This window comes from Lethenteron reissneri, chromosome 64, assembly GCF_015708825.2.
Source record: "Lethenteron reissneri isolate LAM-NWPU_2019-01 chromosome 64, ASM1570882v1, whole genome shotgun sequence".
NCBI classification, from domain to species: Eukaryota; Metazoa; Chordata; class Hyperoartia; order Petromyzontiformes; family Petromyzontidae; genus Lethenteron; species Lethenteron reissneri.
The window spans coordinates 7,458,102-7,477,448 of NC_083842.1; the positions used below are offsets into that span (position 1 = coordinate 7,458,102).

Below are 19,347 nucleotides of genomic sequence, written 5' to 3' on the forward strand. Positions count from 1 at the left end.
GTCACTCACTCACTGTCACTCACTCACTGTCACTCACTCACTGTCACTCACTGTCACTCGCTCACTGTCGCTCGCTCACTGCCACTCACTCACTGACACTCGCTCACTGCCACTCACTCACTGTCACTCACTCACTGTCGCTCGCTCACTGTCACTCACTCACTGTCACTCACTCACTGTCGCTCACTGTCACTCACTCACTGTCACTCGCTCACTGTCACTCACTGTCACTCGCTCACTGTCACTCGCTCACTGTCACTCACTGTCACTCACTCACTGTCACTCACTCACTGTCACTCATTCACTGACACTCGCTCACTGTCACTCACTCAGTCACTCGCTCACTGTCACTCGCTCACTGTCACTCACTCACTGTCACTCACTGTCACTCACTCACTGTCACTCACTCACTGTCACTCACTGTCACTCACTAACTGTCACTCACTCACTGTCGCTCGCTCACTGTCACTCACACACTGTCACTCACTGTCACTCACTCACTGTCGCTCACTGTCACTCGCTCACTGTCACTCACTCACTGTCACTCACTGTGACTCGCTCACTGTCGCTCGCTCACTGCCACTCACTCACTGACACTCGCTCACTGCCACTCACTCACTGTCACTCACTCACTGTCGCTCGCTCACTGTCACTCACTCACTGTCACTCACTCACTGTCACTCACTCACTGTCGCTCACTGTCACTCACTCACTGTCACTCGCTCACTGTCACTCACTGTCACTCGCTCACTGTCACTCGCTCACTGTCACTCACTGTCACTCACTCACTGTCACTCATTCACTGACACTCGCTCACTGTCACTCACTCAGTCACTCGCTCACTGTCACTCGCTCACTGTCACTCACTCACTGTCACTCACTGTCACTCACTCACTGTCACTCACTGTCACTCACTAACTGTCACTCACTCACTGTCGCTCGCTCACTGTCACTCACTCACTGTCACTCACTGTCACTCACTCACTGTCACTCACTCACTGTCGCTCACTGTCACTCGCTCACTGTCACTCACTCACTGTCACTCACTGTGACTCACTCACTGTGACTCACTGTGACTCACTGTCACTCACTCACTGTCACTCACTGTCACTCACTCACTGTCACTCACTCACTGTCACTCATTCACTGACACTCGCTCACTGTCACTCACTCACTGTCACTCACTGTCACTCACTCACTGTCACTCACTCACTCACTGTCACTCACTCACTGTCACTCGCTCACTCACTGTCACTCACTGCCACTCACTCACTGCCACTCACTCACTGTCACTCACTGTCACTCACTGTCACTCACTCACGGTCACTCACTCACGGTCACTCACTCACGGTCACTCACTCACTCACTGCCACTCACTCACTGTCACTCACTGTCACTCACTGTCACTCACTAACTGTCACTCACTCACTGTCGCTCGCTCACTGTCACTCACTCACTGTCACTCACTGTCACTCACTCACTGTCACTCACTCACTGTCGCTCACTGTCACTCGCTCACTGTCACTCACTCACTGTCACTCACTGTGACTCACTCACTGTGACTCACTGTGACTCACTGTCACTCACTCACTGTCACTCACTGTCACTCACTCACTGTGACTCACTGTGACTCACTGTCACTCACTGTCACTCACTCACTGTCACTCACTGTCACTCACTTACTGTTACTCACTCACTGTCACTCACTCACTCACTGTCACTCACTCACTCACTGTCACTCACTCACTGTCACTCGCTCACTCACTGTCACTCACTGCCACTCACTCACTGCCACTCACTCACTGTCACTCACTGTCACTCACTGTCACTCACTCACGGTCACTCACTCACGGTCACTCACTCACGGTCACTCACTCACTCACTGCCACTCACTCACTGTCACTCACTGTCACTCACTCACTGTCACTCACTGTCACTAACTCACTGTCAATCACTCACTGTCACTCACTGTCACTCGCTGTCACTCACTGTCACTCGCTCAATGTCACTCACTCACTGTCACTTGCTCACTCACTCACTGTCACTCACTGTCACTTCACTCACTGTCACTCACTGACACTCGCTCACTGTCACTCACTCACTGTCACTTGCTCACTCACTCACTCACTATCACTCACTGTCACTCACTCACTGTCACTCACTGACACTCACTCACACTCACTCACTGACACTCACTCACTGCCACTCGCTCACTGCCACTCACTGTCACTCGCTCACTGTCATTCACTCATTGACACTCACTGTCACTCACTCAGTCACTCACTCACTGTCACTTGCTCACTGACACTCGCTCACTGACACTCACTCACTGTCACTCACTCACTGTCACTCACTGTCACTCGCTCACTGTCATTCACTCACTGTCACTCACTCGCTGTCACTCACTGTCACTCGCTCACTGTCACTCACTGTCACTCACTCACTGTCACTCACTCACTGTCACTCACTCGCTGTCACTCACTGTCATTCACTCACTGTCACTCACTCACTGTCACTCACTGTCACTCGCTCACTGTCACTCACTCACTGTCACTCACTCGCTGTCACTCACTCACTGTCACTCACTCACTGTCACTCACTGTCACTCACTCACTGTCACTCACTCACTGTCACTCATTCACTGACACTCGCTCACTGTCACTCACTCACTGTCACTCACTGTCACTCACTCAGTGTCACTCGCTCACTGTCACTCGCTCACTGTCACTCACTGTCACTCACTCACTGTCACTCACTCACTGTCACTCATTCACTGACACTCACTCACTGTCACTCACTGTCACTCACTCACTGACACTCGCTCACTGCCACTCACTCACTGTCACTCGCTCACTGTCGCTCGCTCACTGTCACTCACTCACTGTCACTCACTCACTGTCACTCACTCACTGTCACTCACTCACTGTCACTCACTGTGACTCGCTCACTGTCGCTCGCTCACTGCCACTCACTCACTGACACTCGCTCACTGCCACTCACTCACTGTCACTCACTCACTGTCGCTCGCTCACTGTCACTCACTCACTGTCACTCACTCACTGTCACTCACTCACTGTCGCTCACTGTCACTCACTCACTGTCACTCGCTCACTGTCACTCACTGTCACTCGCTCACTGTCACTCGCTCACTGTCACTCACTGTCACTCACTCACTGTCACTCATTCACTGACACTCGCTCACTGTCACTCACTCAGTCACTCGCTCACTGTCACTCGCTCACTGTCACTCACTCACTGTCACTCACTGTCACTCACTCACTGTCACTCACTGTCACTCACTAACTGTCACTCACTCACTGTCGCTCGCTCACTGTCACTCACTCACTGTCACTCACTGTCACTCACTCACTGTGACTCACTGTGACTCACTGTCACTCACTCACTGTCACTCACTGTCACTCACTCACTGTCACTCACTCACTGTCACTCATTCACTGACACTCGCTCACTGTCACTCACTCACTGTCACTCACTGTCACTCACTCACTGACACTCGCTCACTGCCACTCACTCACTGTCACTCGCTCACTGTCACTCACTCACTGACACTCACTGTCACTCACTGAGTCAATCATTCACTGTCACTCACTCCCTGTCACTCGCTCACTGACACTCGCTCACTGTCACTCACTCAGTCACTCACTCGCTGTCACTCACTCGCTGTCACTCACTCACTCACTCACTGTCACTCACTCAGTCACTCACTCACCGTCACTCACTCACTGTCACTCACTCGCTGTCACTCACTCACCGTCACTCACTCGCTCACTGTCACTCACTCACTGTCACTCACTCACTGTCACTCACTCACTCACTGTCACTCACTCACTGTCACTCGCTCACTCACTGTCACTCACTGCCACTCACTCACTGCCACTCACTCACTGTCACTCACTGTCACTCACTGTCACTCACTCACGGTCACTCACTCACGGTCACTCACTCACGGTCACTCACTCACTCACTGCCACTCACTCACTGTCACTCACTGTCACTCACTGTCACTCACTAACTGTCACTCACTCACTGTCGCTCGCTCACTGTCACTCACTCACTGTCACTCACTGTCACTCACTCACTGTCACTCACTCACTGTCGCTCACTGTCACTCGCTCACTGTCACTCACTCACTGTCACTCACTGTGACTCACTCACTGTGACTCACTGTGACTCACTGTCACTCACTCACTGTCACTCACTGTCACTCACTCACTGTGACTCACTGTGACTCACTGTCACTCACTGTCACTCACTCACTGTCACTCACTGTCACTCACTTACTGTTACTCACTCACTGTCACTCACTCACTCACTGTCACTCACTCACTCACTGTCACTCACTCACTGTCACTCGCTCACTCACTGTCACTCACTGCCACTCACTCACTGCCACTCACTCACTGTCACTCACTGTCACTCACGGTCACTCACTCACGGTCACTCACTCACGGTCACTCACTCACTCACTGCCACTCACTCACTGTCACTCACTGTCACTCACTCACTGTCACTCACTGTCACTAACTCACTGTCAATCACTCACTGTCACTCACTGTCACTCACTGTCACTCGCTGTCACTCACTGTCACTCGCTCAATGTCACTCACTCACTGTCACTTGCTCACTCACTCACTGTCACTCACTGTCACTTCACTCACTGTCACTCACTGACACTCGCTCACTGTCACTCACTCACTGTCACTTGCTCACTCACTCACTCACTATCACTCACTGTCACTCACTCACTGTCACTCACTGACACTCACTCACACTCACTCACTGACACTCACTCACTGCCACTCGCTCACTGCCACTCACTGTCACTCGCTCACTGTCATTCACTCATTGACACTCACTGTCACTCACTCAGTCACTCACTCACTGTCACTTGCTCACTGACACTCGCTCACTGTCACTCACTCAGTCACTCACTCACTGTCACTCGCTCACTGTCACTCACTCACTGTCACTCACTCGCTGTCACTCACTCACTGTCACTCACTCACTGTCACTCACTGTCACTCACTCACTGTCACTCACTCACTGTCACTCATTCACTGACACTCGCTCACTGTCACTCACTCACTGTCACTCACTGTCACTCACTCAGTGTCACTCGCTCACTGTCACTCGCTCACTGTCACTCACTGTCACTCACTCACTGTCACTCACTCACTGTCACTCATTCACTGACACTCACTCACTGTCACTCACTGTCACTCACTCACTGACACTCGCTCACTGCCACTCACTCACTGTCACTCGCTCACTGTCGCTCGCTCACTGTCACTCACTCACTGTCACTCACTCACTGTCACTCACTCACTGTCACTCACTGTCACTCGCTCACTGTCGCTCGCTCACTGCCACTCACTCACTGACACTCGCTCACTGCCACTCACTCACTGTCACTCACTCACTGTCGCTCGCTCACTGTCACTCACTCACTGTCACTCACTCACTGTCGCTCACTGTCACTCACTCACTGTCACTCGCTCACTGTCACTCACTGTCACTCGCTCACTGTCACTCGCTCACTGTCACTCACTGTCACTCACTCACTGTCACTCACTCACTGTCACTCATTCACTGACACTCGCTCACTGTCACTCACTCAGTCACTCGCTCACTGTCACTCGCTCACTGTCACTCACTCACTGTCACTCACTGTCACTCACTCACTGTCACTCACTCACTGTCACTCACTGTCACTCACTAACTGTCACTCACTCACTGTCGCTCGCTCACTGTCACTCACTCACTGTCACTCACTGTCACTCACTCACTGTCGCTCACTGTCACTCGCTCACTGTCACTCACTCACTGTCACTCACTGTGACTCGCTCACTGTCGCTCGCTCACTGCCACTCATTCACTGACACTCGCTCACTGCCACTCACTCACTGTCACTCACTCACTGTCGCTCGCTCACTGTCACTCACTCACTGTCACTCACTCACTGTCACTCACTCACTGTCGCTCACTGTCACTCACTCACTGTCACTCGCTCACTGTCACTCACTGTCACTCGCTCACTGTCACTCGCTCACTGTCACTCGCTCACTGTCACTCACTGTCACTCACTCACTGTCACTCATTCACTGACACTCGCTCACTGTCACTCACTCAGTCACTCGCTCACTGTCACTCGCTCACTGTCACTCACTCACTGTCACTCACTGTCACTCACTCACTGTCACTCACTGTCACTCACTAACTGTCACTCACTCACTGTCGCTCGCTCACTGTCACTCACTCACTGTCACTCACTGTCACTCACTCACTGTCACTCACTCACTGTCGCTCACTGTCACTCGCTCACTGTCACTCACTCACTGTCACTCACTGTGACTCACTCACTGTGACTCACTGTGACTCACTGTCACTCACTCACTGTCACTCACTGTCACTCACTCACTGTCACTCACTCACTGTCACTCATTCACTGACACTCGCTCACTGTCACTCACTCACTGTCACTCACTGTCACTCACTCACTGACACTCGCTCACTGCCACTCACTCACTGTCACTCGCTCACTGTCACTCACTCACTGACACTCACTGTCACTCACTGAGTCAATCATTCACTGTCACTCACTCCCTGTCACTCGCTCACTGACACTCGCTCACTGTCACTCACTCAGTCACTCACTCGCTGTCACTCACTCGCTGTCACTCACTCACTCACTGTCACTCACTCAGTCACTCACTCACCGTCACTCACTCACTGTCACTCACTCGCTGTCACTCACTCACCGTCACTCACTCGCTCACTGTCACTCACTCACTGTCACTCACTCACTGTCACTCACTCGCTGTCACTCACTCACCGTCACTCACTCGCTCACTGTCACTCACTCACTGTCACTCACTGTCACTCACTCACTGTCACTCACTGTCACTCGCTCACTGTCACTCGCTCACTGTCACTCACTGTCACTCACTCACTGTCACTCGCTCACTGTCACTCACTGTCACTCACTCACTGTCACTCTCTCACTGTCACTCACTGTCGCTCACTGTCACTCGCTCACTGTCACTCACTCACTGTCACTCACTGTCACTCACTCACTGTGACTCACTGTCACTCACTCACTGTGACTCACTGTCACTCACTGTCACTCACTCACTGTGACTCACTGTGACTCACTGTGACTCACTGTCACTCACTCACTGTCACTCACTGTCACTCACTTACTGTCACTCACTCACTGTCACTCACTCACTCACTGTCACTCACTCACTCACTGTCACTCACTCACTGTCACTCGCTCACTCACTGTCACTCACTGCCACTCACTCACTGCCACTCACTCACTGTCACTCACTCACTGTCACTCTGTCACTCACTGTCACTCACTCACGGTCACTCACTCACTGTCACTCACTCGCTGTCACTCACTGTCACTCACTCACTGCCACTCACTCACTGTCACTCACTGTCACTCACTCACTGTCACTCACTCACTGTCACTCACTCACTGTCACTCACTGTCACTAACTCACTGCCACTCACTCACTGCCACTCACTCACTGTCACTCACTGTCACTAACTCACTGTCACTCACTCACTGTCACTCACTGTCACTCACTCACTGCCACTCACTCACTGCCACTCACTCACTGTCACTCACTGTCACTAACTCACTGTCACTCACTCACTGTCACTCACTGTCACTCACTGTCACTCACTCACTGTCACTTGCTCACTCACTCACTGTCACTCACTGTCACTTCACTCACTGTCACTCACTGACACTCGCTCACTGTCACTCACTCACTGTCACTTGCTCACTCACTCACTCACTATCACTCACTGTCACTCACTCACTGTCACTCACTGACACTCACTCACACTCACTCACTGACACTCACTCACTGCCACTCGCTCACTGCCACTCACTGTCACTCGCTCACTGTCATTCACTCACTGACACTCACTGTCACTCACTCAGTCACTCACTCACTGTCACTTGCTCACTGACACTCGCTCACTGACACTCGCTCACTGTCACTCACTCGCTGTCACTCACTCGCTGTCACTCACTCACTGTCACTCGCTCACTGTCACTCACTCACTGTCACTCACTGTGACTCACTCACTGTGACTCACTGTGACTCACTGTGACTCACTGTCACTCACTCACTGTCACTCACTGTCACTCACTCACTGTCACTCATTCACTGACACTCGCTCACTGTCACTCACTCACTGTCACTCACTGTCACTCACTCACTGTCACTCACTCACTCACTGTCACTCATTCACTGACACTCGCTCACTGTCACTCACTCACTGTCACTCGCTCACTGTCACTCATTCACTGACACTCGCTCACTGTCACTTGCTCACTGTCACTCACTGTCACTCACTCACTGTCACTCACTCACTGTCACTCATTCACTGACACTCGCTCACTGTCACTCGCTCACTGTCACTCGCTCACTGTCACTCACTCACTGTCACTCACTGTCACTCACTAACTGTCACTCACTCACTGTCACTCACTCACTGTCACTCACTCACTGTCACTCACTGTCACTCACTAACTGTCACTCACTCACTGTCGCTCGCTCACTGTCACTCACTCACTGTCACTCACTGTCACTCACTCACTGTCACTCACTCACTGTCGCTCACTGTCACTCGCTCACTGTCACTCACTCGCTGTCACTCACTGTGACTCAATCACTGTGACTCACTGTGACTCACTGTCACTCACTGTCACTCACTCACTCACTGTCACTCACTGTCACTCACTCACTGTCACTCACTCACTGTCGCTCACTGTCACTCGCTCACTGTCACTCACTCGCTGTCACTCACTGTGACTCAATCACTGTGACTCACTGTGACTCACTGTCACTCACTGTCACTCACTCACTCACTGTCACTCACTCACTGTGACTCACTGTGACTCACTGTCACTCACTCACTGTGACTCACTGTCACTCACTCACTGTGACTCACTGTCACTCACTGTCACTCACTCACTGTGACTCACTGTCACTCACTCACTGTCACTCACTGTCACTCACTCACTGTCACTCACTCACTGTCACTCACTGTCACTCCCTCACTGTGACTCACTGTCACTCACTCACTGTGACTCACTGTCAACACGCACAGGGCGAAACGCCACCGCAACGTCACGGCACTCCGGACAGCGCTACAACTGATTCAGCTGCTTCAGTTGCTGATTCAGCTGCTTCAGTAGCTGCTTCAGCTTGGTACAGCAGCAGCTCCACAGCGCCACAGAACCCTCGCCACGTGAACAAGAAGAGCGCCACAACTGCGCTGAGCGCTGCCGAGTGGCCGCAAGGGCGCAGCCACCACGGCACGAGGCAGCTGTGAGACCTGCGGCCCCGCAGCAACGGGGCGGCTCCTGACGAAGTTCAACCCCTGGGCAGGTGGAAGCGCGTAGCCCTGAGCCTGACAACCCACGGCTGCTGCTGCTGCTGGGCCAGCGAGAGGGCGGACGCACTCACTCACCCCACTCACATTCACCACCACTCGCACACCACCACTCGCACACCACCACTCGCACACCACCACTCACACTCACCACCACTTACACACCACCACCACTCACACTCACTCACCACCACTCACACTCACTCACCACCACTCACACTCACCACCACTCACACACCACCACTCACTCACCACCACTCGCACACCACCACTCACACACCACCACCACTCACACTCACCACCACTCGCACACCACCACTCACACACCACCACCACTCACACTCCACCACCACTCACACTCCACCACCACTCACACTCACCACCACTCGCACACCACCACTCACACACCACCACTCACACTCACCACCACTCGCACACCACCACTCACTCACCACCACCACTCACACTCACCACCACTCGCACACCACCACTCGCACACCACCACCACTCACACACCACCACCACTCACACTCACCACCACTCGCACACCACCACTCGCACACCACCACCACTCACACACCACCACTCACACTCACCACCACTCGCACACCACCACCACTCACACTCACCACCACTCGCACACCACCACTCGCCCACCACCACTCACACACCACCACTCACACTCACCACCACTCGCACACCACCACTCGCACACCACCACTCGCACACCACCACTCGCACACCACCACTCACACACCATCACTCAGACACCACCACCACTCACACTCACCACCACTCACACTCACCACCACTCACACACCACCACTCACACACCACCACTCACACACCACCACCACTCACACACCACCACCACTCACACTCACCACCACTCGCACACCACCACTCGCACACCACCACTCGCACACCACCACTCACACACCACCACCACTCACACTCACCACCACTCGCACACCACCACTCGCCCACCACCACTCACACACCACCACTCACACTCACCACCACTCGCACACCACCACTCGCACACCACCACTCGCACACCACCACTCGCACACCACCACTCACACACCATCACTCAGACACCACCACCACTCACACTCACCACCACTCACACTCACCACCACTCACACACCACCACTCACACACCACCACTCACACACCACCACCACTCACACACCACCACCACTCACACTCACCACCACTCGCACACCACCACTCGCACACCACCACTCACCACTCACACCACTCACAGTCACTCACAGTCACTCACAGTCACTCTCACTCGCACCCCTCGGTGATGATCTCGCTCGCTCTGCCTCGCTCCCTCTCACCCGCACGCTCACGCACAAAGACAAAGGTCGCCCGGATAGTCTTAGCAGGCTGTCGGGGCAAGCGCTGTTAGCGAGCGGCGCCTATGAAGGCAGGCACGGCGCACGAGGTGGTGGGTGGCCGGCATCAGCCCCGGCCGCCTTTGTCTCCCTTTGTGGTGATGTTTACACACCGCACCGGATACTTTTTTGAGGCTGAGTCGACCTAGAGGAGGCCCAGGACCGATTCAGATAATCGTCACTGGTGTTGGCCGTGAGCGGGAGTCAAACCCGGGTCCCTGGGTTCGTGGTGCAGTGAGCTAACCGCTGCACCACCGCTCCCCACTCTTAAATACACACACTCACACTCATCACCATACAAACACAGTCACTCTCACACACTCACTCGCTCGCTATCTCTCACACTCACTCACACTCGCACTCACTCGCTCTCTCTCACACCCTCAGTTATTCCCTCACTCTCCCTCACTACAACAAGGATCCCCCGTGTCGCCTGAACAGACTGTTAGGGCTGTTCGTTAGCGCCTATGAAGGCCATCACGGCACCACACTCACTCACACTCACCACTACTCACACTCACCACTACTCACACTCACCCCTACTCACACTCACCCCTACTCACACTCACCACTACTCACACTCACCACTACTCACACTCACCCCTACTCACACTCATCCCTACTCACACTCTCACCACCACTCACACTCACACACTCACCAAATTCACACTGACCACCACTACTCACACTCACATCCTCTCATTCACAATCTCTTAATCCCTCACAACACTCTCACCCTCTTTCTCTCAAACTCACTCTCACTCACCATCACTCATGCTCCCTCATTCACTCACAAATTCACACTACCTCACTCACTCACACCAACTCACTCATTCTCACCCTTACACTTTCTCTGTACTACTCACACATCCCCACTCTCGCACAACAGCCGCCAGTCGCCACTAAGTGGCGGTGACGTCACTACGGTGCTGGTGCCAGGCTAGGTGCACCTTGAGGCCACGTCCAATGTGGAAGGCTCGCCGGCTTCACTCGCCGAGACGAGAGGCAGATGCACCACCTGTGCCCCCTACTGTCCAACTCTCACTCTCACCCACACTCACCCACACTCTCACCCACACTCTCACCCACACCCTCACACACTCACCCACACTCTCACCCACACTCCCACACTCTCACCCACACTCTCACACACACTCTCACCCACACCCTCACACACTCACCCACACTCTCACCCACACTCCCACACTCTCACCCACACTCTCACCCACACTCTCACCCACACTCTCACCCACACTCTCACCCACACTCTCACCCACACTCTCACCCACACTCTCACACTCTCACACACACTCTCACCCACACTCTCACACTCTCACACACACTCTCACCCACACCCTCACACTCTCACCCACACTCTCACCCACTCTCACACACTCACCCACACTCTCACACCCTCACACACACTCTCACACTCTCACACACACTCTCACAAACTCTCACCCACACTCTCACAAACTCTCACCCACACTCTCACCCAAACTCTCACCCACACTCTCACCCACACTCTCACACACACTCTCACCCACACTCTCACACTCTCACACACACTCTCACCCACACCCTCACACTCTCACACACACTCTCACCCACACTCTCACACTCTCACACACACTCTCACCCACACTCTCACACTCTCACACACACTCTCACCCACACCCTCACACTCTCACCCACACTCTCACCCACTCTCACACACTCACCCACACTCTCACACCCTCACACACACTCTCACACTCTCACACACACTCTCACAAACTCTCACCCACACTCTCACCCAAACTCTCACCCACACTATCACCCACTCACCCACACTCTCACACTCTCACACACACTATCACACTCTCACACTCTCACCCACACTCTCACACTCTCACCCACACCCTCACACTCTCACCCACGCTCTCACCCACACTCTCACACTCTCACCCACACTCTCACACACACTCTCACCCACACCCTCACACACTCACCCACACTCTCACCCACACTCCCACACTGTCACCCACACTCTCACCCACTCTCACCCACTCTCACACACTCAACCACACTCTCACACTCTCACCCACACTCTAACCCACACTCTCACACACACTCTCACACTCTCACCCACACTCTCACAAACTCTCACCCACACTCTCACCCACACTCTCACCCAAACTCTCACCCACACTATCACCCACACTCTCACCCACACTCTCACCCACACTCTCACCCACACTCTCACCCACACTCTCACACACTCACCCACACTCTCACACACACTCTCACCCACACTCTCACGCACACTCTCACACTCTCTCATACTCTCACCCACACTCTCACACACTCTCACACACTCTCTCACACTCTCACCCACACTCTCACACACACTCTCACAACCTCACACTCTCACCCACACTCTCACTCTCACCCACACTCTCACACACTCTCACACTCTCACACACACTCTCACAACCTCACACTCTCACCCACCCTCACACTCTCACCCACCCTCACACTCTCACCCACACTCTCACACTCTCACCCACACTCTCACACTCTCACCCACACTCTCACACACTCTCACACACTCACCCACACGCTCACACTCTCACACACACTCTCACACTCTCACACACACTCTCACACACTCACACACACTCTCACACACACTCTCACCCACACTCTCACCCACTCACACACACACTCTCCCCCACTCTCTTACACACACTCTCACACACTCTCACACACTCACCCACACTCTCACACACGCACACACACTCTCACACACACTCTCACCCACTCTCTTACACACACTCTCACCCACACACTCTCACCCACACTCTCACACTCTCACACACACTCTCACACACTCACCCACACTCTCACACTCTCACCCACACTCTCACACTCTCGCACACACTCTCACACACATTCTCACCCACACTCTCTCACACTCTCACACACACTCTCACACACTCACCCACACTCTCACACTCTCACCCACACTCACTCTCACCCACACTCTCACACTCTCACCCACACTCTCACACTCTCACACACACTCTCACACACATTCTCACCCACACTCTCTCAAACTCTCACACACACTCTCACACACTCACCCACACTCACCCACACTCTCACACTCTCACACACACTCTCACACACTCACCCACACTCTCACACTCTCACCCACACTCTCACACTCTCGCACACACTCTCACACACATTCTCACCCACACTCTCTCACACTCTCACACACACTCTCACACACTCACCCACACTCTCACACTCTCACCCACACTCTCACACTCTCACACACACTCTCACCCACACTCTCACACTCTCACCCACACTCTCACACTCTCACACACACTCTCACACACATTCTCACCCACACTCTCTCAAACTCTCACACACACTCTCACACACTCACCCACACTCTCACACACTCACCCACTCTCACACACTCACCCACACTCTCTCACACTCTCACCCACACACTCTCCCACACTCTCACCCACATTCTGCCACACTCTCACACACTTTCTCCCACACTCTCACCCACACTCTCACCCACACTCTCTCCCACACTCACACACTCAACAACAACAACCGCCATTCGCCACTAAGTGGCGGTGACGTCACCACGACGCTTGTGCCAGGCCATGTGCACCGGCAAAACAACCCCCTCCCTCCTCGCGGTGCCGGACGGGCAACACTGTCGTGGGCAGTGTTGTGGGGGGAGGGCCAATGCCCATTGGCCTCTCCCCTCATGGCGTCTGTGACCACCACAGTGGCTAAACGGGGGCTCTGGGCGGGTGCGAGGGGCTGGTAACCCCTCCACCTTCAATTCATTACCACGAAACCACGAGGTAAAAATGAATATGTAACTTGCCACACTCTCACACATACAAAGACAAAGGTCCCCTGCATAGTCTTAACGTACTGTCGTGGCAAGTGCTGTAAGAGAGCAGCTACGAATGCCGGCACCGCACACGAGGAGGCGATTGACCAGCACCACAACCGGTCGCCTTTGTCCCCCTAGTGACGATGTTCACACTCTGCACGAGCTGCTCTTTTGAGGCCGAGTCAACCTAGGAGAGGCCCGGGAGCGGCTTCTATAATCGTCACTGATGGTGTTGGCCGTGAGTGGGACTTGAACCCGGGTCGCCGGGTTCGTAGCGCAGCGCGCCAGCCACTGCACTACCGCTCCACACAACTCTCACACACACACAGTGGTACAGTGGTACAGTCACAAACTCACCCACTCTCTACCTCGTTCTCTGACTCTCTCTCTACCTCGTTCTCTACCTCTCTCTCTACCTCGTTCTCTACCTCTCTCTCTCTACCTCGTTCTCTGACTCTCTCTCTCTACCTCGTTCTCTGACTCTCTCTCTCTACCTCGTTCTCTACCTCTCTCTCTCTACCTCGTTCTCTGACTCTCTCTCTCTACCTCGTTCTCTGACTCTCTCTCTCTACCTCGTTCTCTACCTCTCTCTCTCTACCTCGTTCTCTGACTCTCTCTCTCTACCTCGTTCTCTACCTCTCTCTCTCTACCACGTTCTCTGACTCTCTCTCTCTACCTCGTTCTCTGACTCTCTCTCTCTACCTCGTTCTCTGACTCTCTCTCTCTACCTCGTTCTCTACCTCTCTCTCTCTACCTCGTTCTCTGACTCTCTCTCTCTCTACCTCGTTCTCTGACTCTCTCTCTACCTCGTTCTCTAACTCTCTCTCTCTACCTCGTTCTCTGACTCTCTCTCTCTACCTCGTTCTCTAACTCTCTCTACCTCGTTCTCTAATTCTCTCTCTCTCTACCTCGTTCTCTAACTCTCTCTCTCTCTACCTCGTTCTCTGACTCTCTCTACTCTCTCTCTACCTCGTTCTCTGACTCTCTCTACCTCGTTCTCTGACTCTCTCTCTCTACCTCGTTCTCTGACTCTCTCTCTACCTCGTCTCGACTCTCTCTCTACCTCGTTCTCTGACTCTCTACCTCGTTCTCTGACTCTCTCTCTCTACTCGTTCTCTAACTCTCTCTCTCTACCTCGTTCCTGACTCTCTACCTCGTTCTCTGACTCTCTCTCTACCTCGTTCTCTGACTCTCTACCTCGTTCTCTGACTCTCTCTCTCTACCTCGTTCTCTAACTCTCTCTCTCTACCTCGTTCTCTAACTCTCTCTCTACCTCGTTCTCTGACTCTCTCTCTCTCTACCTCGTTCTCTGACTCTCTCTCTCTACCTCGTTCTCTGACTCTCTCTCTCTACCTCGTTCTCTAACTCTCTCTCTCTACCTCGTTCTCTAACTCTCTCTCTCTACCTCGTTCTCTGACTCTCTCTCTATCTACCGTTCTCTGACTCTCTCTCTCTACCTCGTTCTCTGACTCTCTCTCTCTACCTCGTTCTCTAACTCTCTCTCTACCTCGTTCTCTAACTCTCTCTCTCTACCTCGTTCTCTAACTCTCTCTCTCTCTGCCTCTCTCTCTCTGCCTCTCTCTCGAGACGTCCAGCAGCAGCAGGCCACCAGCAAGGTGGTGCCCCCGGTGCGAGCGTCTCCACTGTGTGAGACGGCGCGTTCACTCTGCACTACCACGTGGTCTCGTGTCTACAGCTCCGCCAGATTGGCATGCGGCTGAAGCTCATCGCGCCAGAGGAGCGGATAGAGGAGGAGGAGGGGTGGATAGAGGAGGAGGAGGCAGAATGGATCGCACGCGAGATCGCTGCCGCAGCTGAAGTCGCGATCCACAAGTGACAACTTGTAGTAGAGGCGGGTGAGACGCTCAGGGCACACACGGCACAGCAACATCGCACGGCGCAGCACGGACTTGCTACGCGAGACGCGAACAACAACACGGCACACACAGCAGAAGCAGAAACACAAGAATGTACACAGAGTGCACAAACAGCTGATCCGGCAGGACTCACACTGGCGATTCTACAAGCACCTCGACAAGACAGCCTGAGGATGCTCCCACTCGACGTGGGCGTTTGTCTTCTAAGTCTGTCTCCCTCATTGTGAGCTGTAAGGTTCGTCTGTTAGGACGTCAGTAACGTGCAGTCATGTCTATAACCCTCTCTCGCTAACTCTAACTCTCTCACTGACTCACTCTGTCTCTAACTCTCTCTGTCCCCCCCCTCTCCGCGTGACTCACAAAGCGCAGCACGAGGCCCTGGCAGGCGTGGTGCTTGAGCAGGCTCAGCAGGAACTTGAGGCCTCCACAGTCCACGAAGGTCGTCACTGTGACCAGAGAGAGAGAATCAGACTCAGAGGTCTCTCCACTCCACACACCACGTGTACACGCACACACCACTCGTACACGCACACACCACGTGTACACGCACACACCACTCGTACACGCACACACCACTCGTACACGCACACACCACGTGTACACGCACACACCACGTGTACACGCACACACCACTCGTACACGCACACACCACTCGTACACGCACACACCACGTGTACACGCACACACCACGTGTACACGCACACACCACTCGTACACGCACACACCACGTGTACACGCACACACCACTCGTACACGCACACACCACTCGTACACGCACACACCACTCGTACACGCACACACCACTCGTACACGCACACACCACGTGTACACGCACACACCACTCGTACACGCACACACCACTCGTACACGCACACACCACGTGTACACGCACACACCACTCGTACACGCACACACCACTCGTACACGCACACACCACGTGTACACGCACACACCACTCGTACACGCACACACCACTCGTACACGCACACACCACGTGTACACGCACACACCACTCGTACACGCACACACCACTCGTACACGCACACACCACTCGTACACGCACACACCACTCGTACACGCACACACCACTCGTACACGCACACACCACTCGTACACGCACACACCACTCGTACACGCACACACCACGTGTATGTACAGTCGCCTCCCCGTTGTCACCGCCTGCTGCTGTCCAACCCGCTGCTCCGTCAACTCGACCCCAGGCCGCACTCTCTCACCACCCTCACCACCATCACTACCACCCTCACCACCATCACGACCACCCTCACATTCACCGTCACCACCATCACTACCACCCCCACCACCATCACTACCACCCTCACCACCCTCACATTCACCCTCACCACCCTCACATTCACCCTGACCACCATCACCACCACCTCCTCCTTCCCCGTGGTCTCACAGCGCTGGGCGCCCCTCACCTCCTCACCCCCTCAACTTCGCCCGCTCCCTGCGCCTCGCCAGCGGAGCCCGGCCCGACACGCGGCTGCTGTTGGTGATGGTGGTTGTAGTGGTAGTTATAGTAGTTAGGTAATGGTGGTTGTGGTAGTGGTTGTAGTGGTAGTTATAGTAGTTAGGTAGTGGTGGTTGTGGTAGTGGTTGTAGTGGTAGTTATAGTAGTTAGGTAATGGTGGTTGTGGTAGTGGTTGTAGTGGTAGTTAGGTAATGGTGGTTGTGGTAGTGGTTGTAGTAGTAGTTAGGTAATGGTGGTTGTGGTAGTGGTTGTAGTAGTAGTTATAGTAGTTAGGTAATGGTGGTTGTGGTAGTGGTGGTAGTGGTAGTTATAGTAGTTAGGTAATGGTGGTTGTGGTAGTGGTTGTAGTGGTAGTTAGGTAATGGTGGTTGTGGTAGTGGTTGTAGTAGTAGTTATAGTAGTTAGGTAATGGTGGTTGTGGTAGTGGTGGTAGTGGTAGTTATAGTAGTTAGGTAATGGTGGTTGTGGTTGTAGTGGTAGTTATAGTAGTTAGGTAATGGTGGTTGTGGTAGTGGTGGTAGTGGTAGTTATAGTAGTTAGGTAATGGTGGTTGTGGTTGTAGTGGTAGTTATAGTAGTTAGGTAATGGTGGTTGTGGTAGTGGTTGTAGTGGTAGTTATAGTAGTTAGGTAGTGGTGGTTGTGGTAGTGGTTGTAGTGGTAGTTATAGTAGTTAGGTAATGGTGGTTGTGGTAGTGGTTGTAGTGGTAGTTAGGTAATGGTGGTTGTGGTAGTGGTTGTAGTAGTAGTTAGGTAATGGTGGTTGTGGTAGTGGTTGTAGTAGTAGTTATAGTAGTTAGGTAATGGTGGTTGTGGTTGTAGTGGTAGTTATAGTAGTTAGGTAATGGTGGTTGTGGTAGTGGTGGTAGTGGTAGTTATAGTAGTTAGGTAATGGTGGTTGTGGTAGTGGTTGTAGTGGTAGTTAGGTAATGGTGGTTGTGGTAGTGGTTGTAGTAGTAGTTATAGTAGTTAGGTAATGGTGGTTGTGGTAGTGGTGGTAGTGGTAGTTATAGTAGTTAGGTAATGGTGGTTGTGGTTGTAGTGGTAGTTATAGTAGTTAGGTAATGGTGGTTGTGGTAGTGGTGGTAGTGGTAGTTATAGTAGTTAGGTAATGGTGGTTGTGGTTGTAGTGGTAGTTATAGTAGTTAGGTAATGGTGGTTGTGGTAGTGGTTGTAGTGGTAATTATAGTAGTTAGGTAGTGGTGGTTGTGGTTGTACTGGTA

The 19,347-nt window shown here is 53.3% G+C and overlaps 1 protein-coding gene across 1 annotated transcript in view; it reads right to left on the bottom strand.

Annotated features, from left to right (window-relative positions):
* The window catches only part of LOC133359004 (uncharacterized), a 161,574-nt gene that overhangs the window by 54,629 nt on the left and 87,598 nt on the right, over positions 1-19,347 (bottom strand). Inside the window, exon 6 of the mRNA XM_061577379.1 lies at positions 16,995-17,080. Within this exon, the coding sequence (XP_061433363.1) occupies positions 16,995-17,080 (86 nt within the window). The remainder of the gene's footprint in view (positions 1-16,994; positions 17,081-19,347) is intronic.